The sequence below is a fragment of the Dermacentor silvarum genome, chromosome 1 (genome assembly GCF_013339745.2).
Source record: "Dermacentor silvarum isolate Dsil-2018 chromosome 1, BIME_Dsil_1.4, whole genome shotgun sequence".
NCBI lineage: Eukaryota > Metazoa > Arthropoda > Arachnida > Ixodida > Ixodidae > Dermacentor > Dermacentor silvarum.
This window is the reverse complement of record NC_051154.1, coordinates 228,507,668-228,530,570: the sequence shown is the minus strand read 5'-3', so window position 1 is coordinate 228,530,570 and position 22,903 is coordinate 228,507,668. Positions and strand designations below refer to the sequence as shown.

The 22,903-nt window shown below is 46.6% G+C and overlaps 1 protein-coding gene across 3 annotated transcripts in view; it reads right to left on the bottom strand.

Annotated features, from left to right (window-relative positions):
• LOC119436868 (trithorax group protein osa-like) overlaps window positions 1-22,903 on the bottom strand; it is an 87,241-nt gene that overhangs the window by 15,870 nt on the left and 48,468 nt on the right. For all 3 annotated transcript variants that reach the window (XM_049660055.1, XM_049660056.1, XM_037703889.2), the window contains exons 4-5: window positions 21,747-21,864; window positions 18,403-18,581 (exon numbers count right to left, since the gene is read on the bottom strand). In XM_049660055.1, the coding sequence (XP_049516012.1) occupies window positions 18,403-18,581; window positions 21,747-21,864 (297 nt within the window). The remainder of the gene's footprint in view (window positions 1-18,402; window positions 18,582-21,746; window positions 21,865-22,903) is intronic.

Sequence of the window (22,903 nt, the reverse complement as noted above, 5' to 3'; positions counted from 1 at the left end):
GCTTGAAACCACGAGAGATGGGGCGGGGGCGGGTTTGTTTTGATCACAGGTGCACACAGTCAAAAAAAAAAAAAAAAATCAACAACCACGAGCACGACACCGGCCCTAAAGAGCACATCTCCGAGAGGGCATATCCAGTTCGCTACTTCCATACAGCGTCTTCCCAAGAAACCCCGGCTCGCGTTGGGAGCCGATTCATCCAACCCAGCGGCTGTCGGGCTCCTAAAAAAACGAAGACATTCCGGCGCATCCCGCTGTGTACACAAACGAGCACCGCGCGCAATTCGGCGCGCAGGAAATGCGCGCGACGCGCTCGCTGGCGCGCGAAAAATAAAAGACGCGCTGTCTAGCTGAAGGGCGTACTTACTCCTCGTGTACGGCTCATACGGGACCACGCGGACCAGCACTTTCTCCATGCCGCCGGCTCCGGTATACACTTTCGCGTGGCGTCCTACTCCGTCGTCGCAAACAGGGCCTCCTCCAAGGCGGCAGCCAGGAAGAGTGCGACTTTCGCCCGCGCGCTCACCGCTTCGCCCCCCCCCCCCCCCCCCCCTCAACCAGCGCGAGGAGGGGGAAGAAAACAGAGAAGCAGCAACTTGGCGCAAGCGTTGGCCCCGCGGGCGTTCTCCTTCTCCGCTTTCGCCGCCGGGCGCGTTCCACATCAGAGCGGAGCGGAATGATCGGCTCCATCGGTTTTGACGACGCAACGGCGCAGAAGCCGCGGCTTTGTGGCACGTGCAAACCATTGCTTCCTGCCGCGTGTCGTCCCCGCACGTTTCGCTGAGGCATATGAGCTCAGGAAGGGAAACTTGGTTGGAGCCGGCCACGAGAAACGACGAAGCTCGCGGGCGGGAGACTCAGGGATACCCTGCGGGCTGTCCCGTATGTGCGCCTGAAAGTCCCGGATAGAAGTGCTCACGATCTGAATGGCGCCTTAATAAAAGTGGAAACGCTGAAGCACCTGGGTGGATGCTTTAGTATACAAACGATTCGAGGCCTCTGTGCACCGTATTCGCCAAAAGTACTTACGTTCAAATTGTTCGTAATAGAAAACTTAAGCCCATCCTGATGCTGTACATTATATTAGCGAAGGCCTCCAGCTAGCGACAAGAAAACGCTTACGAACGAAAAAAAAAATTGTTTCCGCTCCCTGCTGCTTCCTTTGCCCATTGTACATTTATTATAGTTCATTAATGAAGGTCGGTTAAGAGCTGCGACAGTAAAGGAGGACAATGCACTGCCCGCATTTTCGTTCGGGGAAGAAACGAACAATGTCGTTAAACTAACCCCTCCAACTACAGCGTTAGTTGGCGATGTTGTTCGATTTTTGTGCAATGAAAACAACTGCGGGCACTTATGTGCAAAAATTATCCGCTTCGCGGAAAGTGCTAAGCAGTGACAGCGATAGCTTGCATAAATCGTGGAGCGCATTGTGACCTTAGTTCAGTGGGGACTATAGTATAGCATATAGGATAAGCATGACTTATCAGCCTGCTTTGGGAAAACAGTTGAGGGAAAGCTAATAAATTGGGCGGCTGGCGCTAGATTGCGGTCGGCAGTCGGGCCAGTATACTAGGCTCCACGTCCCAATCAGCTGCTCTTCGTCATGTGTGACTGCGGTAGCCTGTGAGGCGGTTGTCGGAAATTCCAGCTGCTTGTCAATCTTCCTCTTTCATTTCTTTGGTTTCATTTTCTTCTTGTAATTTGATTTTTGCTGCTATTCAGAGGAGTAACGTACACATGTAGTGTTTAGCAAGCCGCAGTGCCATGGGAGGTCCCGGAACAAGCCCACAGCGTTTGCGGTCGTAAGAGCGGCCGGTAACGGGCTATAACCTAGTCTATTACAGAAGAACCGCCGGCCGGGAAGCCAGGCCATTTCAATGGCAGGAGAGCCGGGTACTAGCTTTTCGCTTTGCCTTTGCCCCCGATGAACGACAGGCTGTACGAATCGAATCGGTGGCAAAGTATACCAATTTGAATGCCACCGATTTGAATGCCAATAATATGAAATTATAAAGAAAGGGTAAGAGAAAAGAGTGTGTGATTGTGATGTGAGGTCAGAGCTCATCAATCAAGGACAGATACCATTGCAGAGGCACAAACACATGGCTCGGGTGGTGTACATGGTTCTTTAGCTACACCAAAACGCGCCCGCCATTAAAGAAATACGCCAACTCCGTTACAGTAGTTCTGCATCCGTCGATATGCAATACAGATATCAGAATAGTCGGCCGTTAGGACCGTATCGTGTAACACACAATCCTTAAGCACATGCAATCTAACGCCTCTAGGGTGCTTTGCTCAAATGCTGGTTACGATTCGTGAAACAATAATTTACGTGCGTGTACGTCTCACCATTAACGATGCTATGAAGCGGTTATGCTTCGCATGCGTGAGCAGTCACATGCATATCTCGAAGTGATGGTGGGATGTTTAAATATTACGGACGATTGAGACATACAAGTAAATACGTTTGGAGTCTCAACAATTCTGTTGTCTTGAGACCGGTTTCAAGGTAACATAATTTGCTGTGCATGTGAAGTTGTTCGAGCGGTCGAAGTATCTGAATCATTCGTGTCGCAATATAAGAAGAAATTATTCACACAGTATACTTCACCCCCCGACGCATACTTTTCTTCGAATATCGCAGACACATTACAGAAATGATGAGTGTGACGTCTTCATGAGTGTGATGATGAAAAATAATAATAATAATAATAATAATTATTATTATTATTATTATTATTATTATTATTATTATTATTATTATTATTATTATTATTATTATTATTATTATTATTATTATTATTATTATTATTCAAATACACTTAAATACATTGCATTTATAAGCCACGATAGTCACCATGCCGGTGTCGCGGAATACGTCGTCAACAAATTCTATGATTGAAGTTGCCTCGTTCCCCTTCGCTGGTGGAATCAATATCCATCGGAAAACGATGAAATGAGTAAAATTCACACGCCTTAGGCATTGAATCCACCTATGCATTCTGCCATAGGTGGATTCAGCCCGTGGTTCCAAGCGGACACGATTTCAAAGCTACAGACGGAGTTGCTTATAATCTGTGAACATTTTCAGGGTGTGTCACTTTAGCCTGGTCCGCGCTATGAAATGGAAATATAAAAATCCGTGTGTAAGAATGAAACAAAATCATGTAAGAACAGTGATTGAGGAATTTGTCTGTTCATTGATTGCGGTAGCGTGTTACAACAGCAGGCAAAATTTTTTGGTGCACTTACTGGACCCTACACAGCTGATGCCTATAGGGAAGAATCTGCGACGTCATTCGCGAAACCTCTGCCGTACTAATCCGTGATTGGCCGTCGCCAAGGTGATCGTCTCATTATCACAACGATCACTTACGAGAGTCGCGCCCGCCCGAACACCGGCTAATGAGGAAACGATGTGCCGTAAAGAAGGTTTTGTGTATACGGGCCCTCATTACCACTAGATCGTTTTTATTGACTTCAACGCCTCATATGGCTTCGAATACACTCATTTCAGAACAGAATTCTGGATGATTATTGCTGACATGCTTCAGCAAATGGACGGTGTATATAGGCTCGCTTTAATGTTATAGGAAGTGGCTTTCGCATCAAAGTGCATGCGAACCATGCGGCATCTAGCTGCACGTTCTCGTTGTCTATACGCTTGGTCATTGCTACAGTAATTGGTACTTTCTGCTTTTAGCCCTACGCCAACGACTGCATAGAGTCGGTATTTTGATTTTAGGCTTAAATGCGCGTGTCACGATCATGTTAGCACGTGAGCTAACCCTAAATTTTTTCCTTGGACGTTCCTAGCATTCCTAGATCTACGAACATCCGTTCTTCAATGAAGTGCCCGAGCTACACAACCCATTTCCTTGCTGCGTGTAATGCTTCTTTATTTTCTCTCTCTCTCTCTGTTTGTATCACCCAACCGCTCTTTCTTTTTTTCTTCTTTTCTTCAGCGAGCTGTTCCAAGTTGGAATATTTTCTTTCCGCTTTAGCGGGACTGTAACCTTCAGATCTCGATACGCTATAGCGGAAGCTCCTAAGCCCCGATGCTTTATGTCATACGCGGCGAAAGCGACGACGCCTTATCACTGGTTCTCGGTCAGCTTGCGCGGCCAACTTTGAAGCGCCTGCTCACACCGTGTGCCAGCCACGTACTGCATAAGAGCGGGAAATGAAAGCATACACGCGCGTGGACACGTGTGTACGGGAAATAAATGGCAGCCTACGTCGCGGATACCGCAAGTGCGCTGGCGCTGTAAGTGCGAAGACGGCATGAGGATGGGCCTCTCGAACACTAGGAATAAAAACTGAAAGCAACGTTGCCGAGGCCTGCGAAAGGACTGCGAATGTCGCGTAGCGAGCAATATGCACCCTGGCAACGTACAGATAGTAAAGGGGTACGAAGCTTTGGGAGCATATAGGGCGCTTGCGGAGAGCCTTCGACAGTCGGAGGAGGACAACAAAGGGTTGCCCTTCATTTCTCTCTGTCTCTCTTTATGTAGTCAACACTTGCGGACCGTACTATTAAAGATTCTTTTTTTTTTTTTCTGAAGGATGTATCTCTGCTCCCAACTTGTGGGCTGTGCACGCAGCAGGGTCCGTATTCACAAAAGGCTGCTTACGCTAGAATTGTTTCCAAAAAAGAATTCAAGCCAATCCTGATGCTGGGCATATTATTAGTGTGCGCGACCGACCAATGGCGAAGAGCCCTTACGAACGGTAAGCTTTGTGAATTTGGCCCCAGATCTATATAGTAGACGCGAGCCTTAAAGGGACACTAGAGAGAAACATTAAATCACTTTAAACTGATGAGGTATTCTTTCAAAGCTATATTTTCGTTAGTTTCGTCGTGAAAGGATGATTATTAAAAGAGAAAAAATGACGACCAAAGTTCAATTTTTATTTAATTTTTATTTCGCGCCGGAAGCCCCGTGCCAGTACACCGGTCGAGGTCACAAATGTTAAATTATTTTGTTTTCCGTATTGTTTGCGGTTGTCGCTCAGAAAACAAATTCTACAAAGTTGCTTATTTAAGTCTTTGGCTATTTTAGAAAAACATTTCAATCGATCTTTACCGACAAAAATTTAACTACGCCCTAGCAGACGCCGTCAAAATCCATGACGTCATGGCGAGCTGGTGCGGGAACGTCAAGACGGCGTCGCCACCAGCATTTCGTTTTTGCGAATTTCTTGGCTTAACGAGCCTATTTTCATTGTAAGAGTGTTCTTTTTTTTGTAATCTGGTGGCTAACTTAGTAGTACAACCCGAGCAATATTTCCCTTTACCTTTAGTGTTCCTTTAAGTCCCGCCGCTCGACAATAACGCAAGAAATTGTATAACCATTTCTCGAATCAAGGAGTCGCCTTTTTTTTCTTTTTTAATAGGTAATTCTGTATCACAGATAATGTTTAAAATAGTAAAAGTAGTGCATACACCTTGCCGTAACATCAAGCACAAAAAAGCCTAACGGGAGCTACCCAAACATAATTACGATGTTGGTTTCTTTAGCAACTGTCGGCACTCAAAATACCCTGTATGGTAACTATAACCGCGAGATGTCTTGGGCGGAGGACTGAGGACGGCGGTGATAAGCGAGGAGACTCTTCTATAGAAGATAATGCTGGTCCGGAGCAGCCCTTGGAATGTCGTCTTTGTCACGCCTCGCTCTGCATCGTATAATGGTCTCGCCCACCGATTGCTATAGGAAGTCCGATTCCGTCCTCTCTGCAGCTGGCCTTATTTATGCTTGCATCGATAAGAAAGCTAATCAAGCTCCCGATAGCTTTCCGCCGCCGCATCCCGGGCAATGGTGTAGCAACGATGGGAACCCAGCAGCCCTCGGGAAAGTCAACGCCGTGAGAGCGAAGCTTATCTCGGTACCGATGACCCGTCGCGATACATGTTAATTTGGAAATTTAATATTCAAGGGCCGACGTTAAGGCCCTTAAGAGCGTGCACGCGTTAAGTGCATTGTATTAAGGGCGAACTCCGTTGTGTCCGCACGGCGCCTCGCCTTCCCCATCTCAAGCTGAAGGCACGTGCTCCCGTCGGTCGAGAGAAGTAGGCACGTCGCGCACATGTACTACGTGCCCTGCGTACGTTCCTCCAATCATGCGTGGATAAGAAATATCGTCTCGAGAGGTTGTGGAAGTGGCGAAGGTTTCCTCTCGGCTGGAGGCAGGAAAGAAACATAATCACACGTAAAGAGCATTGCAAAAGGCTAAAGACAAACACTTCAGCACAGAGGAAGCGGAATTATGGGCATGGGTAAAAAAAAAAAAAAAAAAAAAAAAACTGAGCATCGTGTAGTCGAAAAATCTATACAGGAATAGACACGAGAGTCCACCTCGTAGTGCCACAAATGTGTTTCGCGTTTAAATATAGATGATACAAATTGAAGCCGCGTGCAAATTACAGACAGTTTGCTACGAGAGAACCTTAATATGCTCGTGTGGAATAAAAGTAGGCTGACGCTTCCTTATACTCTAATGTACATCCTGCACTTTATGTTGTGGCCTCGATGTTACGGCTTGATTCACGACAAGGGTGGATTTGAAGCGTGAATGAATAAAATTTGGAAGGTTGTCGCTTGATCTTCTGTTGCGAACGACGGGGCACATTGAAAAAAAAAAAGCGAGGGGGGGGGGGGGGGGGAGGGCATTTCGTACTTAAAAATAAATGTCATTTAATTCTTAATTATATCACCGACATACAAGTGTATCTTGCTAAGCATCTTCTCTAAACTATCTTTGCCCGTCTGCGACGAGCCGTAAGCATAGTGTTGAGCTTTCAAGCAAAGAGTCAACGCCAATATTGCATGCTTCCCTTATGGCTAACTCGAATGCCCTCGCTTAATTGAGCTGTTACGCCGGAGCTCTTTGGTCCTGCTTAAACAGTCGGGTCACCTGTTCTTTGGCAGCTTGGGTAGTCGAGCACCATTTCGTTCCCCTCTTTCAGTCATCATCACCGTTACATCTTCGATTCTGCCACATATGTCCTATAATTTAGAAATTGCTCTACTTTTATTAAGAGGAAGCTTAGCTCGGGGGCTCTTATCTAAATACATGGGAAAGGAGAAATCATTCTTCTCAGCGACTACTACACCAGATTTGTTAAGGTTTGATGCATTTAAAAGAAAAAGGCAATATCTAGTGACCGTCGGTAGCGAATTTTTTATTTAAGCCGTCAATATTTTAATCAAAATTGTTCAAAATCGTAAATTTGCAGAAAAAGAAACTATCAAGTTTCCAACTTTGTAACTCCGTAATAAAAAAAACGATAGCAAAATTCTGTAAATTTCATTTAATAGTGCATCTAAAGTGGACAAAATTGATGTGTTATACATGGCTCTCAAGTAGACCACTACTACGTGGGCAGGACTTTTGCAATGCCCCTATAAACAACGTAACAAATTTAAGTAAGATATAAATTGATACATCCACTTTGTCCGCTTTGGATGTTCTAACGGATGCAATTTACGGAACTGCGATATCTACTCTTGGTGCAGAGCTACAAATTTGTAAATTTCGTGCTTCTACATCTCAGAAAAGGGATTCTGCGTATTACATGTATTTGAATAGGCGGCATCGGAGTTGGGCCCGAGCTAAAGCTTCCTCTAAACCCATCTTCCGATCCTCTCCACTTGTTTGGCTCCTCAAGCAAGACATGCGACAGTGTCTCCTCTAACACGCCGCGGACATTGACCTCCCCATCTTAAACATTCCTCCGTTCGAGACACAGCCTCGACTTCTGAGACTCCAGAATCACACCACCGCTCGATCGTAGTCACTGCAGGTCAATCGTCTCTCAGCGATACACGCGATGAAACACTCTCAAGCATCCATAGCATCATGGTTTATGCTGACAGTGCCCCTTTACAAAAGTATGTCTAAGTAATCGCCGAGAAACTATATAGTGAAGCGCCGTAACTCTTTTTCTCGAGGTGCGACGCTGCATTCCGGTCTCAGAAGTCCGGGACGTGCTTCAAGTAGAGCAGCGGGGTCAGTGTAGCGTGGCTCCGGCGCCCATGCATGAACCAATTCTAAGCCAAGCAAACTGATCCAGAATGGTCGTGGCGCGCAGCTTCGTAATGGACGCCCGTAAAACGACAGGAGTTACATTTCATTACGCTCGACAGATAATGAGCGGAGGTTCGCACATGCATCCAAAAGCACGTGGAGCGGTGCCAGAAGATGGCGTTTTCTCTGTTTTTCATTGTCGCGCTCGATACCCTAGCGCATAGCTCGCGGGGAGTTATAGCGCAGTTATATAGCGGGTACATCGCGCTCACCGCAACGCCGGCGGCGCATGCACGTCGGATGCGTTGCGCAATGCGAGCCCTTGGACACGCGAAATGGAAGATTGTTACATACTCGAGCCGGGCAGGCTGTCGGGTTCGTCGCTATGCGCGCAAGACGCGCGTGTGTTCGTGCTTTTGCGGCCGCTAGAGTGTGCGTGCATGCGTGACTAGACTGCTCGACACTTGGGTTTCGGGCAACCATTAAACAGCGGCTTCCCGGAAGAATAATTGCCGCCGCGGAGAGGTGGCGCGACATCGTTGCTCGAACGAGTCGTCAACTTGCAGCACCCAGGCCCTGTGAAGTTCTTCTCTCCTCGCTCTTTTGCGCTTCTATTTTTTTATGCTTCTTAAGATATGAATCTTAATCAGAAATTCCGGGCAAAAAAACGTGACTCTTCAAGGTTGAACTTTGGAGTTCTCGAACGCGTGAACCATCAGCTGTACGGAGGGGCAGTTCCGTACTTGGGTTATCACAAGACAAAGAATTGTGGCTAAAGGCCAAAGCAATAGATAACTTGAAGGGATGACATGTTTCTTCTTTTTTTTTTCGCGAGGCGGATTTTATCGAATATTCTCAGCGTGAGTAAATTGCATTCTTTAGCATTCCTATTCGTTCGACGACTCATTTTTATGCAGCTTTCCGGTACTAAACATAGAGCCTACAACAAAACGTGGTTAGCTTTGTGGAAGTTATTGATGTCTTGTGCCGAACTGACGTTCTTTATCAGTGTCAATTGCAGGAGTTCTATATGTTTGGCGTAATTTTCTACTGACCTGCCAGTGAACATGCGTCATAACGGCGCGACATGTGCTTTCGAGTTTTCTCTATGCGGAAAGTGCAAGCTGGAGGAGTAGCTGGGCATACGGGTCAGTGGGCATACCAAATAAGAAAGAATCAAGAATCAAGTGATAGAATACTGAAATTCCTTTTTTTCTTGACCAGCGTGCGTGCAAAAGGATGAAACGAGAGAGAGGGAGAGAGAAACAGCATTAGTTAAAGCTGGATAGGTGACTTTCGCAGGTGGTCAACAAACTACAGACAACAAAAGTTGATTGATAGTTTGGCCGGTGAACACATTGCCAAATAGTTTAAACTGTCTCAACGGTAATCTTTTCTCAGCCATAGGGGGCTATTGATGGGACACGGTGTCGTCTACTACAGCGACACTCTTTAATTTTACCTTGCTATGCAATTCTTGAGTGACGTAGATGCCAGGAGGTCGGAATAATCAAAAGCAAGGGAACATGTACGCCCTACTAAAAAGACCAACAAAAAATCATTACGTTACGGAGTATTGATTTACCTTACTTCGTTTTGCCACACATCATGTGAGGACAAACGGAGTAAAAAAAAACGAAAAAAAAAAACGAAAAAAAAACGAAAAAAAAAACGTTTGATGACGAAGCATGTTCATGACATCGGGGCGTTTACTGTCTTGTAAGAGACACGAGAACAAGATCTACAAGACTCAACTCTGACTTTCGTCTTAATGCCGACGACTTCACGCCATTGTGACGCAATCAGCCCATCGTGTTCTCTCTGACAACGGTTTGTGCTCCAGAAACCTCCTAGCACACCGATTTCAATCCCCTAATTTGGTCAGAATCTGGCTACAAGAGTCGAAACCTCTCTCCGAAACCTCTTCGAGTCACGACGAAAACATGGCGGTTCTGTAGCAGTGCTGGTTCTAAAGCACCAGCGTGTGGATTGTAAATTCCACTGTCATATCGAAGACATTAAGTGGCTTCTGGAGGCATGTGCCATGAATAGTACATTATAATAATGATGCTAAATGCTAACGCTACTCTTAACAACGTGTTTGTATTTCTCAGTGAAGTAGACATGCACAAAGTCACGTTGGACGACACGTTATAAAGATTGATTATTTTGTAATTACACCATTTTCATGTCACACGATGCACAACTGAAAATCATTAATGGCCAAGTAACGACAAATTAGTTCAAGCAGGAAGTAGAGGCTGATAGATTCTGAGCATTGTGGCGTACTGAAATAGCAACAATATGTGGCAACCCAGCTAAAAATGGTGAGCTGGTGTAATTTTTTGCAGTGCTTAAAGAGCCCATTGTCTATAGCGGGCGCTAAATCAAGATGCAGAGGCCGACAGATGGAAAGCAAACAGTGCACGCATAAAAATAACATGAAATTGAGAGTCGCCGACGTTCGCCAACGTTCCGATATGTGGCCCCAATTTTTGCTATTCACAAAGAGAGGTCCGACTATATCGGAGCGTCAGCCAGCCAGCCTGAAACACTTCACCCTCAGTCAACGTATTTCTCAGTTGCATTTTCTATAGTATATGAGCGCTGCCTGCGCTGTCTGCATTAGGACTATATGCGCGTATTTTGTTTGAAAAGAAGATATATCCTCACGATTCTTCAGATTCAGTCCTTCAGACACTGCATCAGCAATGATAGCCTGAGTGACAGTTCTCGACGGCCTGCGTAAGATCACAACATACATTTTGCGCTACTAGGTAAACATTTAGAAAAAGGGAAAGTTCAACGATACAATGATACACACATTGTATCAAGTAAGCCTTCCATGTGGCACGATGACGAGTGCAGGTAGCGCTCTGAGTGGTTTGCAATTGATCCAACAGTGGAACAATGTCGTTGAATGGATTGTCCTCCCGGCGAGTACAGCATCCAGTCCCACAATTCAGTGAGTTCCTTAATGAATTCTTAATATGACGGTTATGATTGATTGATCGATTGATCGATCGACTCTCTGACTGACCGATAATGATTGACAGCCTACCGCCATCGTGAAACGTACGCGTATTCGACGCAGAAACCCGCGGGCAGCAGCAGCAGCAGTAATGATACAGCGCACTAAACCTACAGAGAGAACACCATGCCGGCCCACTGCGCGACAGCCACATTTTCGCTGCTTCCGGACGCCACGCGCGCAGTTACGGGAAGTACCGGCAGTAGCGCGGAGAAAGCGCACACTCTCAACAGATTACCGAAAAGTGGACGCCGCGTTGAGCAACCGGCAACACAGTAGGCATTACGTGCGCGCAGGCAGCAGAGAGCGAGCGTGCTTTGCGGCGGTGGCCGGCCGCGCTTGCGTTGTTCGCGGTTCTGCTGCGACCCAGTGGGGCGCGGTGCGGTGGCAGCAACAGGAGGGAGGCACGCGGCTGTTCGCCTCCTCAACGACGAGGGAGAAGACGCGGAGAGGGAGGGGGACGCCGATTCAGCCGGCGCGCTAGTGACGCGTTACGAGCCACCGTCGACCGCGGAGATTATCAGATAGAGCGCGCGGCGCACTATACCGCGGCCCGCGTTGCCGCCACTCCCGCGCCTCGATCAGATTAGTTATAATGCGGAGCTCGCGGCGAATAACGGAACACCGCCGCAGCGAATGCGCCTTCCGGTCGTCAGCACGCGGGAACGGATTGCGTGCCGCGGAGGTGTGGCGCTCCGATGCCGCCGCCGTATAAGCCGCTGCCGATCGGGAGCGGCGGCTGCTCCAGGCACGCGCGCGCGTGCTCGCTGTTGTCGCTGCGCTCGCGGAAATAAGGTTGCCGGCGAAACATGGGTGCAGCGTGCGAGGAGCGAATGCACGCTTTGGGCCTCCGAAACGAAACTATACAGCTCTCTCCGTAGCGCGCACACCCCTTGGCTGACGTAACTACTGGCCTTGCGGACAGCCCCGACTTGCGTAAGTGAAGCTCATCAGAAAAACTGAAGGGGAACTTAAGGCGCGTATACAGAAAGAAAATGCCGGCGACAGAAGCACTTGAGCAAAAAAAAAGGGGAGCTTCGGATGTCGCGCGTGTAGGTCGTGTAGTAGCTGCAAAATGCGACGCGTGTGCTCCAATTTGTTGGTACCCATCAAATGCCCATAAACCATCAGAAGGAATGAGTGAACCGAGAAAGCAGTAGCAAGAAATTAGTTGTTGTTTTTTTCCTAATGGGGAGGGGGGATAAGTGGGGTAATCTGATTCGAAAGCAGTAAGACTGCTTGGACGTGCCGAAGATACATAAAGAATGGCTCTATTCACGTATTGATGTATAGTGCAGTCTGAGCCTTTAAGAGTAACGCTATCATGCAGCTGCGCCACTTTACTGCTGGCTTTCACGATGTACCGAAAACATTGTGAGCCTAATCCCGAAGTGGGGCATTTCACTAATGCAGCACTCTATTTCATTCGAGCTGCGCTTTAGCAGTGCAGCAGCACAATATATTTCCTATGGTCAAACAGCGTGCCGAGGCATGCGAAGTTCTGAGCATTTATGAAGCCGAAGAATTATTTATCCGAAAAGCTCACGCGAAACCCCGCAGTCAGCTTCGAAGCAGCTTATCTCTAAAAATGAAATGTAGAATATTTTAAGGGCTACTCCATTAGCAGCAACCTGGGCGTCGCAGAGAACGTGAGTTCGAATCCACAAAACAGCCATCGCAAAAGCTGCTGGTCGTTCGCTGACTGCCTTCATTAATACGTTCTCTGTCAATATTGGACGATGCCCTTTCTTATGCATCGTCTAGCGTAACCACCTCGTGAATACCATCTGGCGTCCTTTAGTATTAATTCAATGCGGTAGGTCCACTTAGATTTGGTTTCCTGAAAATAGAAAGCGCATTTCATGAATTCGGTACCCCGTGTTTTACTTACGATGAATTATAATAAACCTTAGGATGTTATCCTACCGAGGAAATTATGACGATGCGCTGAAGCGATGTTTCCTATAACGTCGAACAGAGCTTGAGTAGTAGAGTGTACACTCTGAAAAACGTATACTTAGTTTAGGTTCAAAGACCGAATGCAGTGACACATTGAACACCACCCACCGGCGTACAAACGCAGAACTCAGTAGGATGACATGCCACTTAAGAAGCGAAGAGGTGTATACGCCTTGTCGCTCACTTCCAGGACGATCCGTCAAAATACTATTCCCGTCTGTCACTTTCTTCACTGGCACCACATGGTCAATTACGAGTTTTAAACGCACCCTTTTTGATGTTATACTTAAGTCGTGTTCGATTGATGGGAAGGCTTTGGCGTTGCGTCATTTTAGAAACACTGACGAGATATTAAAATTTACGAAAAAGGACGACCATCATCTCAGTCGAACTTAGACAAAAGCATCCATAACGAGCGCATGGCACGTGATATGTTTCAGCACATACGGTTAGGAAAAGTTGCGTGAGCCTACAGCAGCTCATTTCATGACGTAGGATTTCATAGCGTAAGCGATCGAATGTGCTTCGCTTTTCGACCAGGCGTCATCATTTGGACGAGGCCCATGAGCAGCGTCAAAATGGCTTGAAGCAACGGAACAAGGCAGTCGACGCACTGTCAATTGCTATATGTTAGAATATGTAATCGTTCTCCTCACGCATTCCACAGGAAATCACGAATGCTCTTTTCGAAAGAGCGATCGAGTTGAACCTGAACGGAGACACCCGAGCGCGCTTAAGCACTATGGCAACGCGCAGAAAAAGTAAATAATAAGAACGTTGTCGAAACAAAACAAAAAGGGTGGAAGTAGGGATGGGGAGGCACTTGGGTTGAGTTCTTTCGCTTTTGCTAACATCATTACGCCTACAGAAAGTCTGGTCCCAGAAAAAGCAAGAGGCAGGACGGACGCGGAAAAAGCACGTCAGGGACACAATGGAACCTCGCGTTCCGAGACGAGACACCGTCATTTAAAGCGTACATTTGTTTGCGCTTCGTACTCATGTATCCTGTTCCTGTGATGAAAACGTTTTTTGAACAGGATGCAGCCGGAAGAGCCGGCCAGCGCTAGAAAGCAAAACTTCAAGAACTTTCCAGACAGAAGAGAGAGATAGCAAAAAGGAGGAGTCCGCGGAGGCCCATTCGAGAAACGATTTGCGAGCGATGGATCTTCAAGCGTCGTTGTTTTGCTAACGCACACTGTGGGGCCAGTCCAACAGGTCTGCCGCACTACTGTCAACGAGTACGAGTCTTCTTCATAGGTCAAACAAAAACAATTCAAGAGGGAGAAAGGTAACCAGCCCAGGCAGACGTCGCTGATGATGCACGCTGCCGGCCCGTAGGCGGATAGGTCCTCGGTAGTCCACTGCAGTGCGTTGACCATATCCCGATGAAGATTGTTTTTTTTTTCTTGCTTTTGAAATGACCAGGAGAAACGATTCTCTTCACGACATCAATAGCGCCCCGAGGACGCTTCAGTGTCACTGAGGCATTCTAACAAAAAATGTAGGGACTAAGTTTTTGAGATATTGTGCCTGCTAAATGCTTAACAATTTGCCATGGCGTACGTCATTTTAAGATGTTACACTATTCGGAACACAAAACAACAATTTAAGCATTGATAAAGACGTCCTCAAGTGTATTGAAATCTTTCCTTTAATAGCCTCTATTTAGTAAGATGAATACGGACAGCTATTATACGAGGTAGCAACACGCGGTAAAGAAACTCTGATACATGAAATGACCGGGTCTCAGCGATACAAAAACACTGTCTCTGAACTCACGGACCTTGTTGCTCTAAAACTTGCCACTTGCATCCATGCAAACACACGCGTTACAGATGTTGCAAATAGTGTTTATTACAAGCTCAGAACTAAACCTTGAATACAATATTATCGGCATATTTTTAGCGCCGCTTTGTCTACCGGTCATCTTAGCTTGCTTGTAAAATGACGATACTATAGAATTTCAGCCTAAAATACGGGCACTTCCCGCAGCCACATGCATGGTTATAAGAGGATAGGCCAGGCTATGAGATTGACAACTCGGAGGAGAGGGATGGAATCTATTTTAATCGTTGTTGCAGCACGAGTTCTTGCACACAACAAAGTTCTGTACTAATTTTTACTCACTTGAAGATTTGTCATCTGTAGGTATAACCGACTTCTAGTACTGAAGAAATAAAACGCATGGTCAGTGAAAAAGAAAGACAAGAAAAATGTAGTGTTGAAGCGTCGCGTCTCCCTACATGTTTCTAAAAGCAGCACGTTTCAACTACGCGTTCACTGTCAAACCATAAGGGGTTTCACGCCATTTCCTTTAAACTCGCAATATGCATAGCAAGCACCGAATGACCATTTCTGTCGAGTTTCTTTTTGTTTGTTTCATCTGCACCTACATTTGTTGCACTTCCAACGCACGTACTTATGTATGACACTTACGTTTTTCTATGACAAAGAGAAAGGGGGATTGCTGCCATAACATAGAGACCGTTCTACGCGTGCTTCTAAAAAGCTGGAGCGTTTTCAAACGTCTGGAGACATGGCAAGGTATACTCTCAACCTCATTGTTATGGTACTTCCCGAAAGATGTTGCGAAGTTGGTGTACTTATGACGACAAAAAATACTATGTGCAAAAGTCAACTGCGGTGCTCACTGCTGGGCTGTTGACGTCAGAAACCCCAAAATGTCGTCCTCCTAGTAGCATCATTAGTAGGAAACCTAAAATTCCTAATATGCCGCCTGCAACGTGAGACCTTGAAGGTGCCGTCACAATTTAGCAGCGAGGTCATTTTTACCTGCTCTGAAATTTCAGAATTCATTTGCGTCCTCATTGTTAATAACGTTGATCGTCCTTGATTTAACAGTACAAAATTATCTACAGAGGGAGAGGAGGAGTAGATTTTAATGAAGAGAAGAGAGGAGAGGTCGGCCTGGAGATAGTGTCTCTAGCCTGCTACTCCTCACTGGGGTAAGGGGAAGTGGGAGATACAGGGAGAGGTAGCTGGCAGGTGATTATGATATTGTACAAAAAAAATTATAGGGTTTTACGCGCCAAAACCACGATCCGATTATGAGGCACGCGGTAATGGGGGACTCCGGAAATTTGGACCACCTGGGGTTCTTTAACGCGCACCTAAATTTAGGTACACGGGTGTTTTCGCATTTCGCCCCCATCGAAATGCGGCCGCCGTGGCCGGGATTCGATCCCGCGACGTCGTGCTCAGCAGCCCAACACCACAGCCACTGAGCAACCACGGCGGGTTATGATATCGTACAATGAGCTACTATTTACACACGTTACTCAATACGCGGTTGTGCACTTTTCACACACTAGACGCAGGAGTAGTGTTGTCCACACAAAACGTCATCGCGCAAACACATTTCGCACTTTCTTCACTTCTCAAGTCCCGACTTCACAGGTTCTAGAGGGAGAGGTTCGCGAGTGGTCTAGTGCACAGGGCAATAGCTTGGAGTAGAAAAGTATGTTGACAGTTTTTCTGCTTTGGCATACAATTTTTCTCTTTCGAAAAGCAAAAGCACATACATAATACCGTACGTGCACAGGTGAATACCGTGTAGAGAAAGTTTAACATATTCGCATACCACCAGTGTTGCGTTTTCGTTAAGATACAGGCCATAATCGCACCCTGTTTCGTTGTAAACGCAGTTGACAAGCCTCTCAAAAACTAAATGTGAGATGGATGTTAAAACTTGCATGGGGCTGTAATAGCTTTACCATTTGCCGTACGGGAATGGGACATTAATTATTTATGCAAAGCTGATTTTTAAGTATCTCTTCGATAAACCGTTCAAGAAAGAACTTCCTGAATTTTGGCTTGTTTTCTATTTTTTATCTCATGAACTGCTCTATCTAAGCAAGAAAAGCAAAATGGTTAGGACGCGAAGGATACAGCCCCCGAAATCCAGAATAGCATGCACCATTTCTGCATGCAACTTGAGGAGGTATTCGAAAGAAAAAAAGAAAAAGTCCACAATAGTCCTCGAATAGTCCGAGCGGTTGCCAACTCGGTGCCTTTTTCTTGATCATCTGAATGTCCGTATTTCGCATGCATGGATGAAAGGAACGACAACGCGTAAGAGTAGGATTACCGATTAATGCAGAGAGATCAGCGTGAGAGTTTGCTGCGGAATGCGTTTCTCTGGAGAGATAAATACAGAGTGAAGGGAGAGTAGCTGGTGTAACGGCGCAGAACAGGGAGCCCGCCAAACGGTGCGTTAAATAAGTATCATTCACGGCAACCATTTGCGCAATTGCTTGGTCTTGCGCAGATATCTTTGCGCTCGATTGGCAACGGCCGGCTATAGGAAAAGAGTAGCAGCAGCCTTAGAAGCAAAGAGCAAACGATCAGCAAGCGTACGATTATCTTTTAGCATGGCTAAGCCATGCTAAGTCTGAGTGAAGATCATCATACTACAAGTAAAATTGCGAATGTTATCCACCCGTCGGGGTGGCCCAGTCAGCTAAGGCGTTGCGCTGCTGAGCATGAGGTAGCGGGATCGAATCCCGGCCGCGGCGGCCGCATTTCGATGGAGGCGAAATGCAAAAACGCCCGTGTGCTTGCGTTGTAGTGCACGTCAAAGAACCACAGGTGGTCAAAATTAATCCGGAGCCCTCCACTACGGCGTGCTTCATAATCAGAACTGGTTTTAATTGGCACGTAAAACTCCGGAAAGAAGAAGAGCAGCGAATGTTATCTTTACACAGATGACACGGAACTCTGACAAAAGAGTATAGTGGAGCTTTCCAAATGGCTAACAAACGCAATTTTCAGTCTGATAAAATGCACTAACGGGTGATCGCCGCGGTTTTAGTTGTGCTGCCTAAATACAGGAGCGATGGCTCGTGGAAGTACTTTTCGTGCTCCCGTCTGCTCCCGTACTTTTCGTGCAAGTGCTCCCGTCTGCTCACGTAAAAGCACCATAAGCGGAATGTTCCGCACAGCACGCCGTAGCTTCTCCAAAATATTACGTCAACAATGACTCAGTACCAACAGCTTTAACTTTGCAGATGAGGAGCGATGTCAAGGGCCCGTCAGCAACCTCGTGTACGTGGCTTGCTAGATAACAAAATATAAAAAAGGAAACCAGTGGGTGGTAACGTCAATACGGACAAGCGGCAACTTTCATTCGTGGCTGCTAGGTCTGCCGTACCTGGTCTGCCGTAAATTGCATTCTATAACACCGCGAGGTCACAGTCTACGGTGTGCTTTGAGCACGTGCTTTGGAGCACATGGATGAATCGGCGCACTATGGCGACCCTTTGTGTAGGTACTGCCTTTAAGATACAAGTTGTACGAGCCAGTTCCCAGTACGCACAGCGTCGACGCAGTCTGTGCTGCAAAGTGATTAGACTCACGTGGTTGGTAGTCCGGAGAGTCGGTGTCGGTGATCTTCTGCAGAACGCGGAAAGATCGCGACTGCACAAAGTCTCCTGGGTCCGAAGCGCGCTGTCCTGGCGCCTGACGGGGCAGCGAGTGAGTTCGGTTAGGGTCCATGTAGCCCTGCTGCTGTGACGGCGTCCCATCCAAGTTCAATCTGCACGACCCACGCGAATCAGATAGACAGGCAGAGACAGAGATGACTCTTCATTAGAACGAAGACATATTGGCCGACAAGTACATAAACGTTAACAGATACCATGTGTGGTATCATGTGTGACAGATACCATGTGTGTCGGTTGAAGACGAAAAATTAAAGTTCAATAAGAGCAGAGAGAGATAGAATGTGATCATTACTTTAAATGGTGAGGCATTGTAAACTACAATAAGGTTAAGGGATACCCGATGGAGTAAGCGAACTCGTTTAAGGCATCTCGCTGAGGACGTTGTCCGCAGGAATGAAAACAGAAAATCTAAACCTATACAGTTTCTTCAAATGCAAGACATGGTATTTAACACTGTCGTTCTTAGTTTCAGTGGTGCATGAACAATTGTGCAGTCTGGACGCTCTTAATAGGTGAGTCTTCCTTATAAGTCGACACCTCTAAATCACTGTCGACAATCGACAAGGAGAGCACATACCTCTACGTTGATAAAATGGCTTTGGGCGACACCGCAGTGAGCGTCGTTAATTATGATTAGTGAACAACATATGCCTGCTTATGTGTGCCTCTGCGACCAACGAATGCACAGGTGCGTCGTTATTTCGCATTCACCTTGAGCACCGCGGCTGTCGATTCGCGTCCCAGTGAACTCGTAGCGCCGTCACAAGGTGAACACAGCATCGGTGCTTTGTGTTCTCAAGCCCCAGAATATTCAATGATTACATTGCGGCTTATCCTTCAGAAGATTGCAGGAGCTCGCAGAGAATTCGCAGGAAGAAACGTTCATCAGAGCACGCAAATGCAATTTAAGCGATGCGGTCCACGAAATTCTAGCCATCACACGATCATGCACTACAGAACAAAAAAAAAAAGAAGAAGAAGAAGAGTGGTATAACTCGAGCATGCGACAGTCGCTGAAGACCGGAAGTGTAAAATTAAAATTACTTATTATGTTTTTTTCGATTCGACAGTCTTTTGTAATTCTTATAGAGCAAACTAATATGAAGAATGCTATCACTGTTGATAATTTTCTTGTTTTTTGTCGAAGTAGTGATTTATGGGACATAATCTGATATCTGGCCAATTACCGTAGAATATCCCTATTGCGTCATCAGGTATACTGAAGCATGGCGGGAATTTGTAAAAGCGGCCGGAAATTACTAGCGATCTATATAGAGTAATATAGTAGGTTACCTAATACGAGCAAGCGCTTTGTGTCAGGTGTTCACGACAGCATTGTTTTGCAGTTAAGTTAAAAGAGCTTATTTATCACGTCAAAAAGCGTACAACAGGGAGGCGCCTGGCCTGCTTAGTCCCCGTCGTCCCACAGGAATGGTCAGGAGGCGACCATAAAGAGTCCACACGGGGTCAGCGCGTACTACTACCTGGCTAAGCAAGACCGGACTTGCCGCGTCGCCCTTGTGTGTGAACTCCAAGACTCAAGGAAGTGTTGCACATTATTTGTTGCCGTGTCCTAGACTCGCTTCAGAGCGCAATTTTTTGTTTGAAGTATACTTCAGCATCGAGGCGGCCCACGTGCTAATTAATGAAGACGACATGTTGCCGCGAGGACGCTGGACATTCAGGCGAGAAGTGTTACGGTTCGTACTGAAGTTCTTAGGTGTGGTCGGCTTAGATTGTGTGTTAATTGTTTACCAGACTCATTTCGGGGGGGGGGGGGGGGGGGTTGTGTCAGGAAGACAAGGGAGGAAGTGGGGGGACGACGCAGCATCGAGCTCTGGATGGCTGACAAGCTATACGGCGTGCGTCCTGTTCGGCATCGCTGTGCGCACCGCCTTGTTCGCCCAACTCGCGATGCGCTTTGAATGGGGTTGCACTGAACGACGTACCTATACATCTTAGGTTTCTCAAACTCTGCTGAAAGGCGGTGCTGGGGCGGAGCAATTGCCCGGCACTTCCAGCAAGGCGAGATACGCCTGTGGCCGACGTCCTCCTCCTTGAAAGTGTTGCAAGACCCCTTTAAGACTTCGTTGCACATGAAAGAACCAGAGTAGCGGTCGAACGTTCTTCTAAAATTTCTCCACTTCAGCCCGCCTCGTGAACTACGGGTGCATAACCAAATTTATCGCAGCACTTACCGTCACCGCATTATGAGAGTGCGTGATAAACAGTCCTGTAATGACCCCGAATCTTGCTAATGCATAAGAGCACGCATCCGCCACCGGGAATGCTATTGTGGAAGTTAGGCACATTGTCTCGGTTTGTCACATACTTTGTTCTCGACGAATTTTGCAACGAGCGTATATAGAGCTTTCATTGGCAGATAATTTTGGCACGTTAGACCCCGGAATTCAATCTGCACGTAACAGTGTCATTTACTCTTCCACGCAAACTCTTTCACGCAGACTTTTTCAAGCAAGTTCTTTCACATTAACGACTAGTCTGTTCAAGCTCGAGTATATACAGGGCAGTGATCACATTTTATGGCTTGCTTCGCGAAATATTACGTGAGGCGCTGCTGCTTACCTAATTTGTTTGCAAAGATAAAAAAAGGGTAACAAAATACGTTGGTCTCATTCAGATAGCGCCCAAATCGGAAGCAATAAGACGCCATTGGAGAGACATTCGATGCTCCATTGAGCGCGAACATCGCCTAACGGCGTTTTTTACGAAGGCGTAGTAGGCAGTTGAAGACGGTGAAAGGCAGCGCGCACAAATTTTTCGCGATAAGAAGAGTGATAAGGTGACGGAATTTGAGCAGCTGCGCTTGGCAATGGCATGCAGGGGGATGAACAAAAATGCTACCAGTTTACAAAACCGCGTTGTATCGGGTCGTTTTCTCGGGCCATTTCCTCCGTGTTCCTCTAGCGTCTATAACGTTTCTGTGCTGCGACTAGTGGAGATGTTTGCTATGGCAGCGTCGGCACAACGCCCATCTTATTCACGCAAAAAAAAAAAAAAGTCGAGCGACGCCCTACGAAGTTGCTTGAATGGTTTCGAGTCACATTATCGGAATGGTACCGTTAAGACTCTTTATGTCGCTACACCATTGAGAAAAAGAAAGAAAAAAAAAACGCACGTGCAGAATTGCACATGCAGCGCGAGGGAGAACTCTTCGTACGGTGAGGGTATAGAAGTATACGATTAAAAAATGAGCAGCTTCGTTCTCAACCGTGGAATGCAGGGCCTGCGCTCACCCTTCCATCTGGCGGCTGGGCGGGTCTCCCCATCCTTCGCCTTGGGCGGCAGCCGCTTCCTGGCGAGCGTTGATGCGCCTCTGGATGCGCGGAGACTTGATCTCGGAGAGGTCCAAACCTGCGCGCAAGAAAAAGAAAAAAAAAAAGGAACGGTGACGCACGAGACAGAGTGCTCGGCGCTGCGCATTATGGAAGCGCTGTGTACTCGAGCACTTTAAACTTTGCATTGGCGGCGCAGAGAAGTGCGTGTCGAATTTCCTGCCGAACGGCCACATTTAAGGTTCACCTCTCCGAAAGCACATTAACCCAGGTGAGATACACGGAAGGTAGGAGAAAAAAAATGAAAGAAAAAAAAAAGACAGATAAACGCGAAGGCTCCTCAACATTAGCTCTACAGAAGAGGAAGACAAGCGACAGCTATTGGAAAAAACCCGGAGTAATGAGATCCGTGCAGCTACATACATGAGAGGCTGCAGCCATGCAAGCTCTGACAGCATCACAGCCATAGAAAACAGCGGACAGAGTCCACATTCAAGATTCCATTACCTTCCTACTGTTTAGAGTTCGCCATCGCAGCAGCTTCCTCGTGTGCCTCGAAGAGGCCTTAGAGAAACGTTGTTCCGAGCACTGCGATATGTGTCTTCTTGCGCCCCATACAGCGTCACAAAAAAGGACCTCTCAATGTGTGCCTAATGCGGCCATCACCTAGAAAGGGTGTTCAAAAGTAATTTTTTGTCCTTCGTAATGTTGAACGCGGGTGCGATACAGACGCATGGCGAAAAGCAAGCGCCAGGTGGAATTTGGTGGACTGGTTTGCTTCGCCTACAATTCTCTTTTGCGTTTCTGCAAGTCTCTTCAACACAGATGGAAATGGAACATTCTGTACCTCAGTAATTGCAACATGCGTAAGACAACGGCATTCCACGCACCATTAATTATAATAACCATAATTCAACAATCAATCAGTCAATCAATCAATCAATAATTTATTTACCGTGCCCAGGAAGAACAGTAAGGTCTGAGTGCTGGCGCACGCATACATTAAAAACCCAAAACAAACAAACAAGCAAATAAGCAAACAAGAAACCTTTAGGGGAATGTAAGTAAAAAAGAAGACAAGGAATAAAAAGAACACTTATGAAAAGAATGTATATGCA